This window comes from Panthera uncia, chromosome B1, assembly GCF_023721935.1.
Source record: "Panthera uncia isolate 11264 chromosome B1, Puncia_PCG_1.0, whole genome shotgun sequence".
NCBI classification, from domain to species: Eukaryota; Metazoa; Chordata; class Mammalia; order Carnivora; family Felidae; genus Panthera; species Panthera uncia.
Window position 1 is genome coordinate 125746610 of NC_064811.1, and position 25511 is coordinate 125772120.

Genomic DNA, 25511 nt, shown 5'->3' on the forward strand with positions numbered 1-25511 from the left:
AAGAAACAGGAGTGGGGAAATACAAGGCTAAAGAAAGATGTTCAGTAAGATAGAAAGTGAAAGTGTTACACCTAAATATCTATTTGAGAATTCAGAGGAAAATTCTGAAGACAACATGGCTTATGTTTAAAAGAACTTGGTTCTTCTTAGTCCACTGTTGTCCCAAGCTGTAAATGGGCAGCTTTCTTAACTTCTTTGAGCCTGTATTTCTTCACTTCTAAAACAGGAAAAAGTAACACGAATAACTGCTGTAAGGAATTTAGGTTGTGCAAAGAAGTTTCTGCCTAACACAAAACCTATCAGGGGTGTTTACAGAGCTATCCTTTCGGGAAACCAAGGAAAGCATTCCAAGTGATATCCTCATTAAAATTTACTTACTGCAGCGCTCTTTCCTGGAAAGTTGAAAAAGGCATCAGGACCATACTTCTGAGGCATATGCTTTAACACAGACAGCAACTTCCCAGCATGTGGAGGCTATGAAAATAATCAACAATTCATTAACTGCATTATTCACCATAAAACAACTTATTTTTCATATACTCATACTTTAATATACTCAAGAATAACCAAAAAATGTTTTAAACTAAAAGCATATAAAAAGAATGTTATTTTCACTATCTTAAAGAAATATACAATGTATTCTATGCCATTTTCATAATATGATGGAAGGTATAAGGTGTTTGATAAAAGTGCCAATAGCACCCGACACTTGAAACTTCTCCACACTACAGCAAAAATTATCTTTTAAAATTACAAACTACATCAACCCATCACCCATCTCTCTTTAAAACACTTTTTAAATTTAACAAATAAATAATGCTTACTATATTACCCTGTTGAAGACTGTTTTTAAAGAAACAATAAAAATATTTTAACCTTATAACCATCCTAGGGGTGGTACTATTATTATCCCATTTTATAGAGGAGGACTCAGAGGCAGAGGAACATTTCGAAGGTAACATAACTAGCCAGTAGCAAAGCTGGGATCAGAACTCAGCCTGACTTCAGAGCCCATATTTTAAATCACTACACTCTCACCTATTATGCTACCTCTCCTATAGCTTCTCATTGTCTTTAAAATAAAGACCAAAACCCCCTTTTAGGGCACCTTGGGTGGCTCAGTGTTTAAGCGCCCAACTCTTTTTTGGGGCTCAGGTCCTATCTCAGGTCGTGAGTTCGAGCCCTACATCTGGCTCCATGCTGTGAGAACAGAGCCTGCTTGGGATTCTCCCTCCCTCTCTCCTGCTCGCGTTCTCTCTCCCTCTCTTTCTCTCTCAAAATAAATAAATAGACTTTACAAAAGTCTATTTTGTATATTTTAAAAGGTCAAAACTCTTAACATAGCCCTCAAGATACTCTATCTACCTCACTAGCCTCATTTTGCATTTCTATCTTCCTCTCTCTCTGCACTCCATCCACAAAGCCCTCTCTGCCTTCTTCCTAACAACAGGGCCTGAACACAAACTATTCCTTCAGCTTAAAATGTTCTCACTAGGCCTACTTCCCTCCCCTCTTAACTAAATATAAATCTTCTCCATCTTTTAGAGCTGACCTTAATGGTTACTTCCTTATGGCAGTCTTCCCTGACCTCTGAAACTGGATCCAAGCTCCCTATCATATTTCCAATATTACCTTAACTATATAGCATGTAAAAAAGTTGTAACACTACATTTATTTAATGCCTCTTTGACCCACAAGTCTCCTCTGATACACAAAACAACCAATAGCTAAAATAAAAAGGCTTATTTATAAGGAAAAGCAAAGATCAGATATACATTATCATTTTAATCAGTTTACAAGTAAACAGGATAAAGTGTAGTACATTCTTCATTAAAAGTTCAAAACAGGGTCAAACCACAAGTGAAATCACTGGCTTGCTTTCATCTTATTTGGTATCTGCTCTTAGTTATCATGACTATCGAGAAGAGTCCAGCAATCTTTTACCTAAATGTTAAGTGGAAAGCTTCATTCTTAAGTGATCAAGAAATTTTCAATTAGCGACACCACACAATTATAAAAGTATACAATCATATTGATTTTTTTAAATCAATAAAAATGAAATAACCAAAATCAGCTGCAGTCAAAAATAAAAATATATATAGTGTTAACCATTCTATGAATGGTTAATGACTGAGCAAGGCCTTGCTCGGTTTTGTATGTTTCGGGGTTTCTTTTGCGGGTCGGGGCTTAAAGATTTTATTTTTAAGTCATCTCTACATCCAATGTGGTGCTCAAACTCACAACCCAAGACCAAGAGTTGCATGTTCCACCAAATCAGCCAAGGAGGCACCCCAAGGCCTTGATCCTTTTATTAACAGTTCATTATTTTTCCCTTTATGCCCTAAACCTATTGTCATTCTACTCCCAATCACATAAGCAACTATGTAAATACCTTTAATCTTTTTATGTGTTCCTTCAAAAGTATTTTTGTGTGATCCTCATAATTTAAAGGATCTTTGGTCAGATATATGAATCTGTTTCTTTCTGCTTCTTGCATCTATTCATATTAACTTTTACATTGATTCTAACTGCCATATAATAATCTATTCTATGCATCCAATACATTTAATCTATCTACTATCATAACAATAAACCCCTATGGTGACAATTCAGTGCCATCAAAAACAATGTGAACATTGAACATCCTCACGTGTATTTTCCTTATGAAACTGAGAATTTCATACAACACCCACTCAGGAGGAAATTACTAAGTCACTGGGATTGAGTATAAATTTATGCAACTAATTAGTGCTAGATTACTCAAGTTTGGCTAAATGAGTTTACTCCAACCACTAGAACACAAGTTTAAAATAACCCTATCCCCCCAGTTATATTTGCTATTATCCAACTTTATAAGCCTTAACACTAATAGACATAAAGTAACATACCAATTTTGTTTTGATTTGAACATCTCTAATTATTACTGACTTTGTGTTTATTTGATTGTTGGGTTTCTATCTCTATAAATACACATTTATTCATATCCATTGCTATTTTCTCAGAGTTTTCTATATTCACCAACAGAAATGTACTCATTATATATTCAGAATAAAGACACTGAATATAAATCAAAACTAAAATGAAACTAGTATATATACAGTCCCTGACTTCTGATGGTCCAACTTAGAATTTTTTTCTTCACAATGGTGTGAAAGCTATATGCATTCAGTAGAAATAGTACTTTGAACTTTGAATTTTAATCTTTTCCCAGGCAGTGACATGCAACATGCAGTGCAATACTCTCTCGGGATGCTGGGCAGTGGCAACAAGTCACAGCTCCCAGCCAGCCACAAAGTCACAAGGATAAACAACCGATACACTTACAACCATTCTGTACCCACACAACCTTTCTGTTTTGCACTTTGAATTCAGTATGCAATAAATTACATGATATATTCAACACTGTATCACAAAACAGGCTTTGTGTTACATGATTTTGCCCAACTGTAGGCTAATATAAGTGTTCTGATAGGCTAAGCTATGATGTTTGATACGTTAGGTGTATTAAATGTATTTTCACCTTTTAACATTTTCAACTTACAATGTGTTTATCAAAATGGAGCCCCACTCCAAGTCAAAGAAGATCTGTACTTTCTCTTCTGGCCATGACACAGTACCAGGGTCTAGACTTATCAACTCACTCTAAGCAACTAGAATACTGGATAAAATGTATGAAACAGAAACTGTTTTTAGACATGGAAGAAGTAGCTCAAGACACTGATACTTGAGAAAAGGAAACAAAATGAGCCATGAGATTACCAGATTTTCTACCAGGATGCAATTTCCATACCACTGCACAGGAAAAGGGAAACCAAACAGAATGTGAAGTTCTCATTGACTTAATGAGACAGAAATTGCAGTGTGGGGTAGTCTGAGGAGGATGAAAGCTTCAAGCAGAGTACTACAGAGAAAAGAGCTATGCAGGTAAGAAGTTCCAAAATCTACACTGATATTAATCCTCCTTGACTTAATACCAAACTATCCATGCCTATCATAAAACTGAACAAGGTGAGGCCAAGAAATTGAAAGCTATAAGTCAAAGAATTTTTACAGCTACTATACGGCCAGAAATTGAGACCCTACTAGGTACAGTGGAATGACCACAGAGCCTTACACTACCTCTTACCCCGTATCTCAGATGTAGGGTCATTCAGAGAGACCCTAAAAGAATCAGGCCTGAATAAGGAAGCTAAACTAGCCTTTGAATAACAGACAATCTAGACCTGACCAAAACAAAACTTTTAAACTAGTCTGTAAGAGTAAAGTTGATCCACAAATAATTTATCCGTCTACAAAAACAGTCTAACAATCTGAAAAAGAATATGACAAAATCTAGCACTCAACCAGGAACAATTCAGTGTATCTAACATCACTGGATCTAAAATCACTAGCATTAGAAGCAGGAAAATATGACCTATAAGCAGACACAAAATCCATGAGTAAAAAACTGATCTAGAAAATGATAAAGATGATAGAATTAGTAGAAAATAACATGAGAGCAACTATTATATTATAAATATGCTCAATAGTCCCAAGGATTTAAAGGAAAACATGAACATAATGAGGAAAAATAAAAGATATTAAAAGAACTGAACAGAATCTTTAGAAATAAAAATATCTGAACTCTGAAAATTTTACTGGATAGAATTAACACACTGCAGGAGAAACAAAAGAGCGGTTACTTTAAAAATACAGTAATATAAAAAGCAATCTAAAATGAAACACAAAGGGAAAAGGCTGAAAAACAAGTGAACAGATCTCAGTGACCTACTGGGCACTATCAAGAGAGCTAACATACATGTAATTATAGTCCCAGAAGGAGGAGGGAGGGACAAAAACATGACACTTAAAAAAATAATGACCAAAATGTTTCCAAATTTGCTGAAAATTCTATTATAAATGTCCAAATACCACAAGTGTAATAAGAATAAACACAAGGACCAAAAACCATAAAATACCTAGGAATCAATCTAACCAAAGAGGTGAAAAATCTATACACTGAAAACTACAGAAAGCTTATGAAAGAAATTGAAGAAGACCAAAAAAAAAAAAAAAAAAAAAAAAAAAAAAGGCAAAATATTCCATGCTCCTGGATAGGAAGAACAAATATTGTTAAAATGTTGATACTACCCAAAGCAATCTACATATTCAATGCAATGCCTTTCAAAATAACACGAACATTCTTGACAGAGCTAGAACAAACAATCCTAACATTTGTATGGAACCAGAAAAGACACTGAATAGCCAAAGCAATCTTGAAAAAGAAAACCAAAGCAGGAGGCATCACAATCCCGAACTTCAAGCTGTATTACAAAGCTGTAATTATCAAGACAGTATGGTACCGGCACAAGAACAGATACTCAGATAGATGGAACAGAACAGAGAACCCAGAAATGGACCTACAAACATATGGCCAACTAATCTTTGACAAAGCAAGAAAGACTATCCAATCCAATGGAATAAAGACAGTCTCTTCAGCAAGTGGTGCTGGGAAAACTGGACAGCAACATACAGAAAAATGAACCTGGACCACTTTCTTACACCATACACAAAAATAAACTCAAAATGGATGAAAGACCTAAATGCAAGACAGGAAGCCATCAAAATCCTCAAGGAGAAAGTAGGCAAAAACCTCTTTGAGCTTGGTCACAGCAACTTCTTACTCAACACGTCTCCACGGGCAAGGGAAACAAAAGCAAAAATGAACTACTGGGACCTCATCAAAATAAAAAGCTTCTGCACAGCAAAGGAAACCATCAGCAAAACTAAAAGGCAACCGACAGAATGGGAGAAGATATTTGCAAACAACATATCAGATAAAAGGGTTAGTATCCAAAATCTATAAAGAACTTACCAAATTCAACACCCAAAAAACAAATAATCCAGTGAAGAAATGGGCAAAAGACATGAGTAGACACTTCTCCAAAGAAGACATCCAGATGGCCAACTGACACATGAAAAAATGCTCAACATCACTCATCATCAGGGAAATACAAATCAAAACCACAATGAGATACCACCTCACACCTGTCAGAATAGCTAACATTAAAAAACAGGCAACAACAGATGTTGGCGAGGATGTGGAGAAAGAGGATCTCTTTTGCACTGCTGGTAGGAATGCAAACTGGTACGGCCACTCTGGAAAACAGTATGGAGGTTCCTCAAAAAATTAAAAATAGAACTACCCTACGACCCAGCAATTCCACTACTAGGTATTTATCCAAGGGATACAGGTGTGCTGTTTCGAAAGGACACACAAAACCCAATGTTTACAGCAGCACTATCAACAATAGCCAAAGTATGGAAAGAGCCCAAACGTCCATCAAATGGATGAATGGATAAAGAAGATGTGGTGTATATATACAATGGAGTACCACTTGGCACTCAAGAAAGAATGAAATCTTGCCATTTGCAACTACGTAGATGGAACTAGAGAGTATTATGCTAAGCAAAATTAGAGAAAGACAAATATCATATGGCTTCACTCATATGAAGACTTTAAGACACAGAACAGATGAACACAAGGGAAGGGAAGCAAAAATAATATAAAAACAGGGAGGGAGACAAAACATAAGAGACTCTTAAATATGGAGAACAAACAGAGGGTTACTGGAGGGGTTGTGAGAGGGAGGATGGGCTAAATGGATAAGGGGCATTAAGGAATCTACCCCTGAAATCACTGTTGCACTATATGCTAACTAACTTGGACTTAAATTAACAACAACAACAAAAAAGAATAAACACAAGGTAAGCCACTCCAAGAAACATAATAAAATTGCTAAGAAATCAATGATGAAAGCTTTTTTATTTTTTAAGTAAGCACCACACCCAATGTGGGGCTTGAACTCATGACCCTGAGATCAAAGGTAGCATGTCCTACCAACTGAGCCAGCCAGGTGCTCCCAGTCCTGAAATCTTAAAGATAGACAGAGAGCTAGAACTTGATATAAAGAAGCTAGAGTCTAACCATTGTAACACAATAAACTAAAGTGTACAATTGCAAAGCACCAATTTAGATAGATTTCAACAGAGCTAGATTAGCAATCAGTTGCTGTGGGCAATAATCTCTAAAGAGCACTAAAATAACCCCAGAAATCCAACAAAAAATGAAGAAAATATTTACCAGTATTCTTCTAAGAGGTAAGTAACCAAGTGGTAGGAAAAAACAGTTTGCTAAGGCACCTGGAGTTCAAAATAAGTTGACCACTACTGCCATTCATTACAAAGGACCATTAAATTGCAACTATGGAAGGTGGATCCAATTAACTGCAGACCTTTTGTTCAATGAGTGGATTATTCAAGTTTAAGGGCTACAGCTAAACTACTCGTGTCAATAAAAAAGAGAGGCAGACTACCCAACACTTTTCCTTCTCTATCCTAACCCTTTTCCTCTAATAAATGTTAATTGTATATCTGAAGACTAACAATTTGAAGAAGGGCCAAGTTTGAGCCTGCCTGGGACATTCAGTTCTCTTTAGTATACACCTGTGTTGGGTCATGGCAAAAGTAGCTATAAAGACCTAAATTCTATTTTGATTGATCTCTTCCTTTCAATTTGACATTTACCCCTGTATAATAATAACAGGTGCTTAAAAGCAACTAATGTATTTCAGGAGAGGGAAACTTTCAAATAGCAAAGGGTATTCAGGGTTTTTTTTACCCATTGTCCTTTATCTCCTTGAAGTTTACTGAAGAATAGCTTTAGTTCTCGAACCGTCAAATTATAGCTAGCCAGCACTCCCAACATGTCAACTAAAAGATCTGGAAACAAAAGAAAACAACAAAACAATTAATCAACTTATATTCCTTAAAGGATTGAAATATACTGTGCTTATTTAAGAGTTTAAACACTGAAGTTCTAGGCACAAGTTAGATGCTCATACATTTCTTAAATATTACTAAATAGGAAAAATATAGTATTTAAGAATCAAACTTTATTTCTTCACATCCATTGTGCTACAGAAAAAAATCATACCTGCTATCATATTGTCAACTTTTTCAATTTTCCCAAGCACTTTCTCAACAAGGCCTACTTCGGTGCAGACTTGAAGATTTCGTATGCTTTTCTTCAGAATCGCTGTAAACATGCTCCAGACTTCTGCTTGGCAAGTAATGTCACATTTTTCTAGGAGGTCCACCATGCAGATGATACTCTCACCTTCTTGGATAATGAAATTCATTTCCAAATCAAACTGCCCTCCTACCAACTTCCAAAAAGAGGGAAAAAAATTAAAAGCATTAGTGCTTTTTCAATATAACTAGAGCACACTCCTAAGCTTTAGGTTGGCAGTACATACCCATACACATTCTTTCCTACTCTCTACAACAAAAGGGTTCATAAGCACACGCGCGCGCGCACACACACACACACACACACAGAGCTCTAAAAAATAAAGCTTCTAAAGAAAATTCAAAGTTAAGATAGCACAAAGTCAAGCAAGAGTTGCAATATAAAAATGGAAATAATTTTCAACAGAAAAGAAATACAGGATATCTTAGGTAAACCACTATCTATTGCCCTGACACCAATAAAGATCTAACTTTTAGCTCTATAACTGCTTCTAAATCAGTATTTCATTTATGACTTATGAACTCTGTGAACTACCCATAGCAACCTAGAGGTGCTTGTTACCTATACAAAATACAGCTCACAACAAAAATGAAAAGCTGGAAAACACTCAGAGTGGATACAGAACTTAGAGTTAATATTTTCCAAATTCCTAGTTTATTTTACCTATTGATTTTGATCCCTTTTTTTCCGTCAATAATTAGAATAACTTAAACATAATCATACCCCCAAAGTAGTAGTCAAAATATATTTCACTGAGAATATCAAAAAAATTCATCCAGAGAAAGATATACTGACCTATCCCTGTGTTGTTGCTATCTCACTCAGTGTCCTCCCACAGAGAATTTTTTAAATTTTAACAAATCCCCATCGTTTAAAGGAATTAAACTACTTCTGGAATTACCTTTGCAGAGCTATCCTTGCTAACTAGATTTTTTTTAAATGTCTGTCAGAAACATTACATACATGATTCACCTACACTCCTGTCTTTCTGAATACATCTCAGTTTTACATTATGCATTCCTAAACCCAAAAGGTGCTCAAGAATTAGGAGAAAGCAAACTTTTTACAAAACAAAATCCAACAGCTCATAAAAGAAAAACAGACACAACCAAATAGAGTTTACTCCAGAAAAACAAGGAAGGTTCAGAATTAGAAAATCCATTAATACTCCTTGTAGCCAAGGATTGATGTTTCTCCCAAGTTCTGCCAAAGATACACAGGGGCAAGAGGAATAAAAAAATGAAAAAATGAACAATATGAGACAATAATGTGCATGAAGGGAGACAGGAATTCCTGGCTAGTACAGTAGTAAAAGCATTTGATTCTTCTGGGAAAGCTCTGGCAGAGATTTTAGTGTATAATTCTTTGTATCAACAGTAATATCTAGCATTAGGAAAAGACAGCTGGGTTTCTGCTAAAAGAGCCCCTTGGTGTGACTGGGCCAATTCTGCTAGCTACATTGTCCTGGCTATGAAGTATACATGTTTGGTTCTCTAATCCACACAAAAATTCTGTTAACTACATACGAACTCTTTTTTTATTTGGTTTTGTGAATATTATTTGCTTGTTTTGTCTTTAGCTTTTTGTTCTGAAATAACCTCAAATGTTCAAAAAGCTGCAAAATAGTATAGAATTCCTGTATACCCTTTACCAAGCTTCCCGTAATATGAGTATATTATATAATCATAATAAAATAATTAAAACCATAAACTTAACATTGATATACTACTACCAACAAATCTACAGATCTTCTTCAAATGTTGCCACTTCTTGCCCTCAAGTCCTTTTTCTGATCCACAATCAGTACCCCCCTAGTCTTCTCCATACTGAGACCGGTGCACAGGCATCCTTTGACTTTCATGTTTTTGATGTTTTTGAAGCATATTTGCCAGATATTTTATACACTTTTCCAATATGGACATTTTTTTCATGTTTAAATTCAGGTTATGCATTTTTGGCAAAAATATCCCAGAAGTGATGTATGTCCTACTCAGCATATCATTTCAATGGTACCTAATTGTCATTATGCCTCACTTCTGGTTAAAGTTAGCTTTGACCAGTTGTTTAAGATGGTGTTTGTCGTGGCGCCTGGGTGGCTCAGTTGGTTAAGCGTCCGACTTCAGCTCAGGTCACAATCTCATGGTCTGTGAGTTCGAGCCCTACGTCGGACTCTGAACTGATGGCTCAGAGCCTGGAACCTACTTTGGGTTCTGTGTCTCCCTCTCTCTCTGCCCCTCCCCTGTTCATGCTCTGTCTCTCTCTGTCTCAAAAATAAATAAACGTTAAGAAAAAAAAATTTTAAAAAAAAAGATGGTGTTTGTCAGATTTTCTTTTTCCATCTTAAAGTTACTATATTTCATGTTTAAATTATTACTCATCTTGTGGAAACACCTTGAGGCTATACAAGTATCTTGTTTTTCACCATACATTACAAAACAAAATACAACAGCTCATTAAAGAATAACAGACACAACTAAATAGAGTTTATTCCAGCTTTATGCATTGATTGATGGATCTTACCTGTAAATGTTATTACTGTGGCATTGCTAAATGGTGGTTTAATATTTCCATCATACTTTATTACATTTATTAATAGTAAAAGACTTCCTTGAAGAATACAATGTAACAATCACACCTGAAAAGCCAGCATCATGCTCAAATAGGAAAATTGGAATGAGTCTCATGAAAGTCAGAAACAAGATTAGGATGCACTATTATCACCATCATTTGATATTATTCTGAAGGTACAGAAGACACAGTTGGTCAAAAGGGAGCAACAAGTATAAATATCAGAATGGAGGAATTTAAATTACAATTGTTTTGAGATGATGTGATACATATCTGCAAAACCAAGGACTTCAACTGAAAAATTACTATAAATGAGAAAAATATTTGATATTGGAACTACTAACACAGTTACCAATATACATCAATGTCCTCTTGAAAAAGAAAAATAAATAAATAAAAATAATCTCAAAAGAATAATGTTAAATAGAAGAAGCCACACACAAATAACTGTCTTAACAACTAGAAATTTATTCTACAGATATATTTAGGTAATTATGTTAGATATAAGAACATTGTAGTACATTTTGAACAGAAAATAGAAGAAACAATCCCTCAAAAAAACATTACAAGGGTGAGGCGCCTAGGTAGCTCAGTCGGTTAAGCATCCAACTTCGGCTCAGTTGGTGGGGTCGAGCCCTGCATCAGGCTCTGTGCTGACAGCTCAGAGGATGGAGCTTCCTTCAAATTCTGTGTCTCCTCCTCTCTCTGCCCTTCTCATGCTCATGCTCTCTCTCTCTATCTCTCAATAATAAATAAATGTTAAAAAATATTTTTTAATAAAATTTAAAACATAAAAAATTTAAAAACACATTATAAGGTAATGGTTAGCAAAGTCATATATGACTATATAATGATATATATGATGCAGGCACTGAAAAGAATAAGGCAGCTCCATCTGACATGAAGAAATCTCTAAAATACATTGTTTAGGTGAGAAAATCAAGATAAAAAAAAAAGTGAACAGTAGGCTACAATTTGAATGCAAAACATATGGATATGGATATGGATATGGATATGGATATGGATATGGATATGGATATGTAAGTATTACCTAAGCATGATACACAAGAAACTAGTGATTGCCAGGGTGCCTGGGTGGCTCAGTCAGTTATGTGTCCGACATCAGCTCAGATCATGATCTCCCATTTCATGGGTTCAAGCCCCACATCGGACTCTGTGCTGACAGCTCAGAGCCTGGAGCCTGCTTCTGATTCTGTGTCTCCCTCTCTCTCTCTTCCCCTCCCATGCTCACACTCTCTAATCTAAATAAGCATTAAAACAAAAAAATTAAATGGTGATTGCCTCTGGAAAGTCAAATAAGCATCTGGGGGAAAAGAGCAAAGGGAGAGTTTTTAATATATACATGTTTGGACATTCTCCACACAGGTCTAAATAGTCAAAAATCTAGTTGCAACTAACTTAGAAGACCTTACCTTCACCTTTAATATTACTTACATCAATCTTTCATTTTAATCTGTGTTTATTTCTACCCGTAACCACCCTTCCAAGAAGCTACAGAATTAATTTTTTAAAGTAATTTCAAAAAAAACCCAAATATTTCACCAGCTTTTAAATTGAGTTTATACTGTGAGAGCAGTATCCAGACAGGTGTTTTAAATATTTCTCCATTGCGTTAAATATTATAAAATATACCTTTCAAGGAGAAAATTGATGGCAGAAATTGGTACATACAAATGTGTGGCATATTTGATATACTATATGTATGCATATCTATTATACCTAAAAAGCATGCACAGGGTCTACAGTATGTCACGTTAACCCTTTCTAATAGTTATTTGAAGCTGATCAACCTTCAAAACACAAATTTGTTTTCAATGACAAGGATCATAATCCAAGTCTAGGCATTGGCTAGTTATTATCTGAGCTGTAGTAATGGCTCTGCACTACAAAATGTAATCTTCCCAAATGTCATAGTAAGTTATGAATATCTGAGCAGCCTAATGCACTTTACTAGCCGTGAAATGTGAAAATGTAATCTTATTACCTTTTTTATGGTTGTATTTTTTTGAATAATGTAGCCTAGAAACTGATGTATAGTCTTTTTCTGCATTTTAGCATGATTTGGTCTCCTATGCCATACAGAACATTTTTCACAACTCTCCATTTCAACATATTTTAGTCTTGGCCTGAACTTCATAAACAATTTTTATAGCAACCTTCAGGGTGGCATAACATGCTTTCTATAGGTTATAGTTTAATGTACAAGATTATAGAAATTTTAAAGCATATTATTCAAAGAATTCAAATCAACCTTCACAAGTTTTGAATTAGGATTTTAATTGGGCATGATGATTACTTTCTTCAATGGTTATATTAATAAAATATTTTAAATCTAAGTCAGTTGTATTTTCAGAATACCAAGAAACACATACAGATGAAAAATAATTATCTTCTCTTCAAAAGATTTATAAAACTGGAAAAACTGTAATACAGAGAAAATTCTAATGCTTCAAAGTAAAGCTATATTTTCTGTATAATCTTTCCTAATTTTTCCTCAAAGACGTGGCCAGAGAAAGGTATAGCAGAAAACTCGGACAGAGTGCAATCACAATTTATGCCCCAACTAGATATTTTCTATTTCTTGTGACAAATCACATTTTGTCTCTGAACCTGACTACTCATTTGTAAAGTAAATCAAGAGTAAGCTTCTTTTATTTATATGCATCCTTCAAAAATGTATTTACTTTTTAAAAAGTGCTAATCTCAAAGTATCCAATTTGTCCCTAAGAATCCAAACCTAAATGAATGTGACCTTACACATGTCTATAGTCACCAGAAACTTATTAATAGGGTGAAGTTGAGGGGAAATTACAATGCTGTGTCACAGACTGTAACATCTCCCAATTTACATTTTTTTCTTCTTCTATAATAATATAGAGTTTCTAGTCTGGTACATGAGACCCAGGCAAAAAATTTCCTTTCTAGATTTCCTTGACATTACCTGCCATGTCACCAAGTTCTGACCAATGAGGACAGGCAGTAGTATGTGCAACTTCTGGCTATTACTCTTAAAGGAAAGAACACAACTTATCTTTGCAACTTTCCTCCTTCCTCTTATGTAAGCCACTGAAAAACAGCAAGAACTAGAGTAGTTATCTTGGAATCTATGTCATAAGTCTCATGTTGAATATAACAGAACAGAAAGATCTATGGATCCTGACAACAATTTCATAAATTCATTTGTCCACATAAAGATCTGTACATGAATGTTTACGGAAGCTTTATTCATAATCACCAAAAACTAGAAACAATTCAAATGTCCACCAACTAGTAAATGGATAAACAAGTTGTGGTACAATCATACAATAGAATACTTACCAGCAATAATAAGGAACAAATTATTGGTATCATTTACAATACAAATTAATATCAAAAACATTATGCTAAGTCCAGCAAGTTATACACAAAAGCTACATATTGTATGATTTCATTTATATGACATTCTGGAAAAGGCAAAAGTACAGGGAGAGAAACTGGATCAGTGTTGCCAGGGGCTGAGGATAGAGGGACAGAATTAATCAAAAAAATCATGAGAAGACTTGAGAGTAATGAAATTTTGGTATCTTGATTGTGGTACTCGATACACAAATATATCTGCCACATTTCATAAAACCGTATACCTAAAAAGGGTGAATTTAACTGTATGTCATTTTTTTTTAAATGTTCATTTTTGAGATAGAGCACACACATGTACACAGGGTAGGGGCAGAGAGAGAGGGGGACAGAGGATCTGAAGCGGGTTCCTTACTGACAGCACAGAGCCCAACGCAGGGCTCAAACTCACCACAAACCAAACCATGAGATGATGACCTGAATAAAGCCGTACATTTAACCAACTGAGCCACCCAAGTGCCCCTACCTCTATGTCTTAGTAAATCTTAAAAAAAACAAACAAACAAAATAAAAACCTCAAGCCATTTGCCATTTGTATCAAAGACAAGAGAAAAATAAGATCCTCCAACTAGAAGCAACAATGTAGAATTAAAATGGCAAAGTCATGTAATACAAGAAAATTAAAAGAAAAACGTCACTATAGTAAAAAGCATGTTTTACTGATAATGAATTATCATCTTTATAGTTTTCAATAACTCATGTACTAGAGAAAGTAACAAAACCATCTCATTTCTCCCTGTTCATTTTACCTTTCATAAAATTTAAAAATTTTCACTGAACTACGACATGTCTACAAAAGCAGTATTAAGCAAAAAGTTTCCATGTAGTCTGAGAAATACTGGATTAAACAAGGCTAGAGATGTTTACACAATAGGATTGCCACAATATTCATATTCACAATACGATATGCTACTATATTTTTATGTCTCCAAAAGTTAGATAACCAATGCATGGATTTCCTACAATTTATTTAACAATGGAATCTTTTTTTTCTGACAAGAGCTTTTCACAGGAGTAACATTCTTCCAAAGGCTTTTCTGAGAAACACTGGATAATATAATTGTATTCTTGAATCTTATTGCCATGAATAATATCACAGAATTATCTAATGTTTTACATTAGATAGGCTTTTCAAATCTTCAGGTGAATGGCTTAAAGCAACCTATTTGTTTTTCATAAGTTCCTTTCTATGATTAAGAACATAGTTATTAATCAAAAAAAAGAGACATCTCAAATTAAGATTGCTTTAAGGAAAAAGAAAATATCAGCAATCAAAAGCAATCAAACTGTCCCATCCCTTCCTCTACAAACCAGAACACAAGTACAGCAAAAGAAATGCCCTCCCACACTTAATTAGGGCTGTTCTACATGCCAAGAGAGTTCAGCTGAAGTAACCAGTGACGTTCAAGGCTATGTCATTAAGAACTTTATGGCTTCCCTTGTATCACTTATTCTAAGAAAAAAATCAGTCACCATGTCATGAGGATATTCAAGAAGCTATGTAAAAGGCCCACCTGGAGGGGAACTGAGGTCTCCAGCCAATAGTTTGCATCAACTTGCCAATCAAGTAAGTAGCCCTGGAAGCTGGTCATCCAGCCCCAGTTGAGTCTTCAGATGAATAAAACCTCAGCCAACATCTGAATTGCAACATTAGAGACTCTAAGCCAGAACTATCCTGCCAGTTTGCTCCCAAATTCCTGACCCACAGAAACTGTGAGCTGGTAAATATTTATTATTGCTTTAAGCTGTAAAGTTTTGAGATAACTTGTTACACAGCAACACATAACTAATATAATTATAAATCAATCAGCTAACAGTAGTTGGGGAAAACTGTTTTACTCTGTTTCTGTACTATTTCAATTTTTTTAAATCCCAACACAAAATAAATAATTTAAAAATACAAACAATAACCACATATAAGCATTGAGTGATTACTATAAGCTATACACTATGCTAAGTGCTTTACATAAATTAGCATTTTTAATTATCTCTTACAAAAACTTCTATTATCTTCACTTAATAGATGAGGAATCTGAAACATAACTAACTTGCCTAAACTCACAAGGTACTAAGGTAGGTGAACCAGGCTTTCAACAATGTATAACAACTGTATTTAATAGACTGTGACAGGTAATACAGACTGGCTAACCCAGCATCTCTTGCCCAAAGTCTTATCAGATAACTGATGAATGAACGAATATTTCTTGTTTCAAGAATGAAATAGAGGTGGCCTGGCTGGCTCAGTTGGTAGGGCATGCGACTCTTGATTTCAGCATACGTCATAATCTCAGGGTGGTGAGTTCAAGCCCCACAATGGACTCCATGTTGGGTGTGGAGCCTACTTTAAAAAAAAAAAAAAGACTAAGGGGTGCCTGGGTAGCTCAGTCAGTTAAGCGTCCAATTTTGGCTCAGATTATGATCTCACAATTCTTGAGTTAGAGCCCTGCATTGGATTCTCTGTCTCCCTCTCTCTCTGTCCCTCCCCTACCCTCACACACTCTCTCTCAAAAATAAATAAACATTAAAAAAAAAAAAAAAAAGCGAGTGGCACCTGAGTTGCTTAGCCGGTGAAGCGTCCCACTTTGGCTCAGGTCATGATCTCAAGGTTCATGAGTTCAAGCCCCATGTCGGGCTCTGTGCTGACAGCTCAGAGCCTGGAACCTACTTCGCATTCTATGTCTACCTCACTCTCTGCCCTCCCCTGCTTGGGATCCGTCCGTCTCTCTGTGTCTGTGTCTGTCTGTCTGTCTCTCTCTCTCTCTCTCTCTCTCAAAAATAAACATTTAAAAATAAAAATTTTAAGTGAAATGCAATAATAACCTGTTATTTTGAAAGCTATTAACTTGATGTATAAAAACATTACAGAACTCAAACACCTAAACCCCTCCTCTCTAGTTTTCTGCCACTACAAAGATTGGAAAGATAAATGCTTACTTTTCCAGCATCCTTAGCATCTGAATGGCCATGAGAAGTTCTGGCAAGCAGATATGAGAAAGGCTGAAAGGTGTTAATGAAACGATTTGGTTTGCTTGATAAAAAGAAAACAGATGTAGCTGGCATAACCCTTTGTTCTTCTACCTTCCTCACTCCCTTGAACAAAAATGTCATGTCCAAAGGTACAGTAGCCATCTTCATATCACGAAGCTTACAAGCACAAGCATAGAGAGAAAGCCAATGCATGAAGAATAGTAAAAGGAAAGGTAGAAAGCGTTTAGCTCTTTAAGCTTATTAAATAGAACCTTTTTTTTTTTTAAGTTTATTTATTTTTGACAGAGAGAGACAGAGCATGAGTGGGGGAGGGGCAGAGAGAGGGAGACACAGAATCAGAAGCAGGCTCCAGGCTCTGAGCTGTCAGCACAGAGTCCGATGCGGGGCTTGAACTCACAGACCGCGAGATCATGACCTGAGCCGAAGTCGGATGCTTAACCAACTAAGCCACCCAGGCACCCCTAAATAGAACCTTATTAAGCACAGCCACTAATACCAGCAACTGCCTATCTCAAATTCCTTGTTATGTGAGAAAAATAAAACCTCTATTTCGTGCAGTTGCTATTATATGTGGATTCCACTGCTTAAAGAACACCAACCTATTTAATATACAGATGTTCAATAAATGGTGCATAAATGAATGAGTGGATTAACAGAGAGAGCGATCTTGGACAGTTCCTTGTTCTAAATATGACTTAGAACTTTGCATTTAACTTAAGTGACTATAATTCATTTTGTGCTTTAGAAAAATGTATCACAAAGTTATAACAGATATGAATATACACACACCAGAACACAGCAATTCTGTTCCATGAAATATCTCTAGATAAATTGCCGTTGTAGTACATTTGTCTAAACAATATTTCAAGAGGGCTAATTTTAATGAGATAAATGATACAATAATACCAAATTTTCACAGACAAAGATATCAGTGGATATTCTAGCATCAAAAGACTAAAGACTTCAGGTATTAAATTTATTCAAACGAAATAATGAAAGCTCTGATAAGTTACAGCAGACTTTAAAGTCGAATAACAACCAAACAATGTACGTTGGGGTCTATAACTGTGATAAGAATTTACTGTAATACATATGTTTAAGTAGAAGAGTAATACTCAGCAGAATGTACTAAATCTCTACTACCCAAAATGTTTGAAGAATACAGGAACTCTGTTTACTGAGTTTTATGATTATTTGAGAGTTAATCAGAAAATATTTCCTATCTTGGGGCTCCTAGCTGGCTCAGTTGGAGCATGCAACTCTTGATCTCAGGGTGTCAGGGTCGTGAGTTTGAGCCCCATGCTGGGTGTAGAGATTACTTAAATAAAAACTTTAAAAAATTGTTTTTAATATTTCCTATCTCAAATATTCTATGCTAAAGGTTTAAATATATAGGAACAGATGCCCAGCCAAGAACTATTTTTTTTTTCCAAATAGCAACTATCTTACATAAAATTTAAGATCACTTAAGCTGAGTGAATTTTAGTTTCAAATATATAAGAAATGAGAATGACTGCTACTGAAAATATTTAGACAAAACTGAAAAGACAGTATCAATGGGGGAAAAAAGCAGCTGATATGGCAAGAGGACAGTTTTGGCAATGAGAAGAGAAAAAATGAAACTGACAAAAAAGCATAGCCAGGCTTTAAAATCATACTCCACATCTCTGTATCAGGAAGGAGGCAGAAAAAAAATCCTAAACAAGAATGGCTAACAATATGAACTTTGGCATGAAGTTATACTCTAAATCATGGATACTGGACAGTTCTTTTCTCATCTTACATATCCAATCACTCTGAGAGCTGAGAGGCATACAGAACTCAATATAGGCAGGGCCTAACAATTCAACCACTTATAAAAATATCATCGGGGCACCTGGGTGGCTCAGTTGGTTAAGTGTCCAACTTTGGCTCAGGTCATGATCTCATGGTCTGTGAGTTCGAGCCCCGCGTCAGGCTCTGTGCTGACAGCTCAGAACCTGGAGCCAGCTTTGAATTCTGTGTCTCCCTTTCCCCTGCTTCTCCCCTGCTCATGCTCTGTCACTCTATCTTACAAAAATAAATAAACATTCAAAAAAATTTAAAAATAAAAATATCATCTACAAAATTATATACAGAAAGGCTCAGAAATTAAGATACAAAAATTTATATTGCAGCACTGTTTGTAAAAATAAAACACTGGAAATAGCCTAAATATCCACCAATACAGAAACAAACATATAAATGATGGTATATCCGTATAAGGGAATACCATGTAACCTTTAAAAAGAATATAAATCTATATATGTTAGTATGTCATGGTATTCAAGACCTACTACTAAATTTACAAATCAGTACATACATTATGATCGTATTTCTTTAAAAATACAATAAAATTTCAATTAAATAACATGAACATTTAGCTTCAGTGTAAGTATCAGGCCAAATTATGTTGCTTAGTTTTAGCTAGATGCCCACTTATGCATCACTTCAGGCATTCCTAAAGTTTAGGTGACAAATGATTATATTATCAAGTATATTAACATCATAAATAATCAACATAACAGTATCAGTAATATGAAAAGGACAAGTCATTTGGATTTAATACAGTCACTCTCAAACACAGACATTCTGGAGTAAAAATCTCGTTACATGTGCTATACATTAAACGTCTATCAGATAGGGTGCCTGGGTGGGTCAGTCGGTTAAGCATCCAACTAACTCTTGATTTCAGCTCGGGTCATGATCTTACAGTTGTGTGAGTTTGAGCCCCACAACAGGCTCTGCCACGGACTCTGAACTGACAGCATGGAGCTTGCTTGGGATTCTCCTGCTCTCTCCGCCCCTCCCCCACTCGCACTCTCTGTCTCTCTCAAAATAAACTTAAAAAAAAAGTCTAGAATAAATGTACATTTCCTACTGTAAAAGTTAAATACTGCACTAATTAGTTATTATGAAAGCTATTAATTATACACATAAAAATGATTGAGAATACAAATAGCTAAATAAGAGGAAAACAGACTGTCACTTAATATGAGTTTAAAAACTGCAGATAGAACATTATATTCTTTTTTTAAAGCAAAAAAAAAAAGCGTTTACTAATAGGGTAAAAGCCTGTGATAAATGAATTCAAATAACTGGTTATTGTCCTCTGCCTCATACTCTGCAATCAAAAATCTCAAGTGGTAGGATAAAATTCAATGACTGGAGGACAGAATTATGAGAAAATGCCTTCTTATCATTTCACACTTTCTCAACTCAGCTGTGTATAGTATCAAATTTCAGTTATTTTACTTTTGTGCTTTTTAAAACACATAGACTAAAATTATTGAATTTAATCTCAAATTAGCCCCATCCTAAATTTTACACATCTGAACTTTCAGACTCCACATGTCTTACTATGGCACAGTTTTACTATATAAATAAATAATAAATAATACAGAATGGTAAGAGATTTGCTTACATTATAACTTGATTCACACACACGCCTTTAAGATCATTCCTAACACTGAACAAAACACAGTAAGGCTTTACCTTAGCCAGGTAATAGTAAAGAAGAAAGTTCAGTATGTTGATGGCAACATAATCATCACCCTTTGCTTTACAACAGCCCTTTACTGATAGTCAGTCAAAATAATATCTTACCCCACAGTTTACATCAGCGTAAAGAGAGGCTATTTAGGCTTACAAATGTGCCATTCCGTGACCACAAGAGCAATGTACTACTCTGCGTTGCCAAGAAAGTATTCTCTGAATTAGAATACGAGATGTACAAAACTTTACTAAAATGTTCAATAAGAAAACTTCAGTAAGAATTAAAAATTTCCATAGTTTTACAAGTATTCATTTATCTCCAAAATGCCTTCTAAAATGGTGGTATTTGGTTTCATCCTCATATGAATTTCCCAATCAGCCAAAAGTCTATTTTATACACCTCTCACATACACATATCATATTTATGCATTATGTATGGCAGTTATTTCTATAGAAAAAGCCTGAAGGATATACAGCAGACTATTAGTGGTGGCTATCTTGTAAGATGGAGTTACAAAAGGATTTAACTTTCAAAGTCATATATTTATGACACATTTCCATGTCTCAAAAGAAGTACATACATATTTTCTTTGAATATAAGGGAGAGAAAAGATAATTTAATCTTTTCAATATGCACAGAATATGTGGAAAACAAAACAGGAAAAAATAATGCTTCTTAATTTGTATCTACAAAAATCAAATTGTGTGCAACTGATGTATCCTATCAAAACTGAGGGAAAGAAAGCTACACAATAAGGATATAAAATAGATCAGGTATACAGTATCAAGTATCCACAATGAAAGATGAGTAAAATATCTACCTTTTGGTGTGAGATCTTAATTTTAATGATAGTACTTTCATGAGTCACTCCCAAACTGCATTTTGTCCAACATCCTTAACCATAAACAATTATAGCTTGAGTGTTTTCAAAAACACAGCTACTCTTAGAACAGTGGTTAAGAGCATATCCTTTGGAGCCAGACCACATTTGACTCCTGGTTCTACCAGATACCAAGTATAAGGGCAAGGGCAGGATAGTTCACCTCTCTATGGCTCACTTCCTCACCTGTAAAATTAGGATAATAATGGTACCCATCTCTTAAAGTTGATGTGACAATTAAATAAACTAAAAGTATCTCAATTAAGGCACATCCTCTTAGATGAGGATTAAAGAACTCACACATCCTTCCATCTGCTATTAAAAATCTCACTTCAAAAATAGTATCAAGTTCGATCCACAGAGGGAGCACACCCCAGAGAGCCCTGAGCAGCCCCACCACCGCCACCGGCCTAGTTAACCATAACATGCTGGGAAAAGGCACAGCTGCGCAAGCAGGCAAATCCACGCAACCACTAGGCCCAGAAGTAGCAGCAGCCCCCGCCGCCCCACCCTCTGCTCTGAGGACTCCAAGCACGAGCAACCGCGCAGGGAGCAAGGGCTCAGGCGACCTCACATCATCGGTGCCTGCGAAAAGGGACGGCAAGATAATCTGTTTTGGGAACAGTAAAATAGTTCACTGTAAGAAACAGATATGATTTCATCCACAGGAATGACACTGAAGAAAATGTATTTGTACACGAGACTGCCATAAAAAAATAACCCCTGGAAGTACCTGCTCAGTACTTCGCAGTAGGAGATGGAGAGGCTGTGGAGTTGATGTTGTTGAAGGAGAAAAGGGTGTGGTAGCAGCAAAGGTCACAGGTCCTATGGGAGCTCCAGTGCAATGCAGTAAATACACAGCAGACCCTGACAATTATGGACACTTTCCTTCGCAGAAGTCCTCCCCACAATTACCCACAGAATTACCAAACTACTGTGAGTGCGGAAAGGACTCGGAGAGTGCTCTCAAAGGTCTGGCCCCACTGTGCTGGCCATCCTGCAGGTGATGTTTCTACATGTGGAGACCCTCTGAGCGTCAACAAGTCTTCCAACCCTCCGGTGCAGAGAGAAGGGGTTGAGGGTGCTGACAAGCAGGGTACAGGAGAACAAAGTAGACCAGTGAGACAGAAACAAATCACATCAAAGAGACTTCCAGATACGACTACTACAACTCAACTTAGCTTCTTCCCCAATTTCTTAAACTCATGTCCTATTGCTTGTAGACATCTACACATACTGCTTCACAATAAACATGGCTAAAACATAACTGATGATCTTCTCCCTAACCCTGCTATGATTGCTACCCCAGTTGGTAATCCTCCCACATGGCATCTTCAACTCTGCTCTTCCAGCTCTTCCTGCTGACTCTACCTCCTAAAATTTCTTAAATTTGTCCCTCTTCCTCTTTACTACCATCACTAAACTAGCTGAGAACTCCTTCATTACACACACACAACTATCAGTATACTTGATCTACTGGATTAAATGTCCATAAAATACAGAAGTCTATAAACATGGCTGTCAACATTGCTCACTTTGTAGGAGAGCACAGGAGAAACTGGCCATGGAGAGAAAGAGGCAGAACACAGAACAAAGTTTAAAAAGATAAGGAAAAACAAGAATCATACATGTAAGTTTATACATGTATATACAATAACATGTATGTGTTTATATAAAATTATGTATGTGACTCTATGTATAAAGACATTTTTCTAACCCAAAGCAAATTTGTTCTAAGTTGAGGGTATTTATATATCCTATTTTCTCTGTTCTTTACTATAAATCTTTTTTTAAGCACTAAAAGAAGAAAAAAACTTATTTCATTAAACTCAATTCCCTTTTTTTAAACTAGGAGCAAGTAACTAAGAGCAACATTTTGTGTATCCTATCACACCTCCATTTATTAATCATATTAAGAGAACTTATCAAAGACTACTCCAGTCAACTATGCAACATATCCAATAGTCACTGTGAAAGAATGGTTCTTTGCATAATTCCACCCATATCAAATCAATTTGATGGAAAAAAACTACATAGCATACTCCCTCTGATAACTTCAAACTTTATGTAAAAAGGCTTGATGAGGTTCTCAAGTACATTTAACTTCACTTGACCCATATGAACAGAGAATTCTTGCCCTACATAAACTTAGAATTTGTATTTTGTAGAACACTTTTTGGGAAAGTACATGCTATCAAATAATAACTGTAGTAAATTAAATGTAGCCAATTATTTAATTGACTCACACGAGACATAATAAACCCTAATAATGGAGACTTTCACCAGCAGCATTCTATCTCTATGACCCCATAGCACCATCTTGCCTAATTTGGGAGTAAGGGGGGGGGGGGGTTCTTTGCCTATTGCACTCAATTGGTTCAAAATGGTTAAAAACAAAACCATAATAATCCTTAATACAATAACCCAAGTCATTTATAAGAGCCATCAAATGTAATATGCACTCACACAAACTTCCACACCTCTTCTTTCCTGGTCTTCAATTATTTGTAAATTTACTACTTTTACCATGTCAAGATTAATAAGAAACATTTTTTTCCAATTAAGATACTATTGAACACACTACATAACCAATTCTGAATCTACATTCCAGAATCATATGGTTTTGTACCATATTATAAAACATTATGATATACTATTTCTGTTCTGGTTTCTTAAGCTTTATGATCAGGCTAGATATCTACTTGATTGATAACTAAGAAAAGACTTGCCCACAGCAATTTATCTAGACCAAAAGCAAAATTATACAATGTGTAAAGTATATCTATATTGTACTCTCACCACTTTTTATGCATTATTATTCCCCCTTTTGGCATCCCTTCTTTTATCCCCAGGTGGACAGAAATCTTATCTTCTCCTCTGGATGTTTGATGATTTTCCTCCAAGAGCAAAATCCCACCCAGATCTATATTCTATACTCTCTGGGTAAACTACCCAAAACTCCAATATTTACTGTAAGTATGTATGTGTGAATGTGTGTATATAAATCAGCATGTGTCTGTGTGTATACGTATGTGGTTGTGTATGTGTGTACACATCAGTGTCTTCCACACAAACTCATGATCTTTCCCATGGGGCTCTCCTTCACTTTGAGGAAAGTACTATCATTATGTTATAAAAGTAAATGTCCCTACCTCACTGTCTTCTTAGATAATCTGCAAGAATTAGAACTCCTATCAACCAATAAGAACTGACACATAAGACTCAACCCAACAGAATACATATTGTTTTTCATAAGAGACCTTTTTTTTACTTTTAATTTTTTAATTTACATCCAAATTAGTTAGTATATAGTACAACAATGATTTCAGAAGTAGATTCCTTAATGCCTCTTACTCATTTAGCCCATCCCCCCTCCCACAACCCATCCAGCAACCCTCTGTTTGTTCTCTATATTTAACAGTCTCTTATGTTTTGTCCCCCTCCCTGTTTTTATATTCTTTTTGCTTCCCTTCCCTTGTGTTCATCTGTTTAGTATCTTAAATTCCTCATATGAGTGAAGCCATAGGATATTTGTCTTTCTCTGACTAATTTCGCTTAGCATAATACCCTCTAGTTCCATCCACGTGGTTGCCAATGGCAAGATTTCATCCTTTTCGATTGCCGAGTAATACTCCATTGTATATATATACCACACCTTCTTTATCCATTCATCTGTCGATGGACATTTGGGCTGTTTCCATACTTTGGCTATTGTTGATAGTGCTGCTATAAACATTGGGGTGCATGTGCCCCTTCGAAACAGCACACCTGTATCCCTTCGATAAATACCTAGTTGTACAATTGCTGGGTCGTAGGGTAGTTATATTTTTAATTTTTTGAGGAACCTCCATACTGTTTTCCAGAGTGGCTGCACCAGCTTGCATTCCCAAAGAGACTTAAATACGGAGAACAAACAGAGGGTTACTGGAGAGGTTGTGGGAGGGGGGATGGGCTAAATGGGTAAGGGACATTAAGGAATCTACTCCTGAAATCATTATTGCACTACCTGCTAACTTGGATGCAAATGAAAAAGAAAGAAAGAAAGAAAGAAAGAAAGAAAGAAAGAAAGAAAGAAA

The 25511-nt window shown here is 35.7% G+C and overlaps 1 protein-coding gene and 1 pseudogene across 4 annotated transcripts in view; one reads left to right on the top strand and one right to left on the bottom strand.

The window, feature by feature from the left end:
• Positions 1–25511, bottom strand: part of LRBA (LPS responsive beige-like anchor protein) — a 785855-nt gene that overhangs the window by 686503 nt on the left and 73841 nt on the right. For all 4 annotated transcript variants that reach the window (XM_049632267.1, XM_049632266.1, XM_049632264.1 and 1 more), the window contains exons 3-5: positions 7976–8207; positions 7661–7761; positions 379–474 (exon numbers count right to left, since the gene is read on the bottom strand). In XM_049632267.1, the coding sequence (XP_049488224.1) occupies positions 379–474; positions 7661–7761; positions 7976–8207 (429 nt within the window). The remainder of the gene's footprint in view (positions 1–378; positions 475–7660; positions 7762–7975; positions 8208–25511) is intronic.
• LOC125923533 (Y-box-binding protein 1-like) lies at positions 21861–22695 on the top strand (annotated as a pseudogene).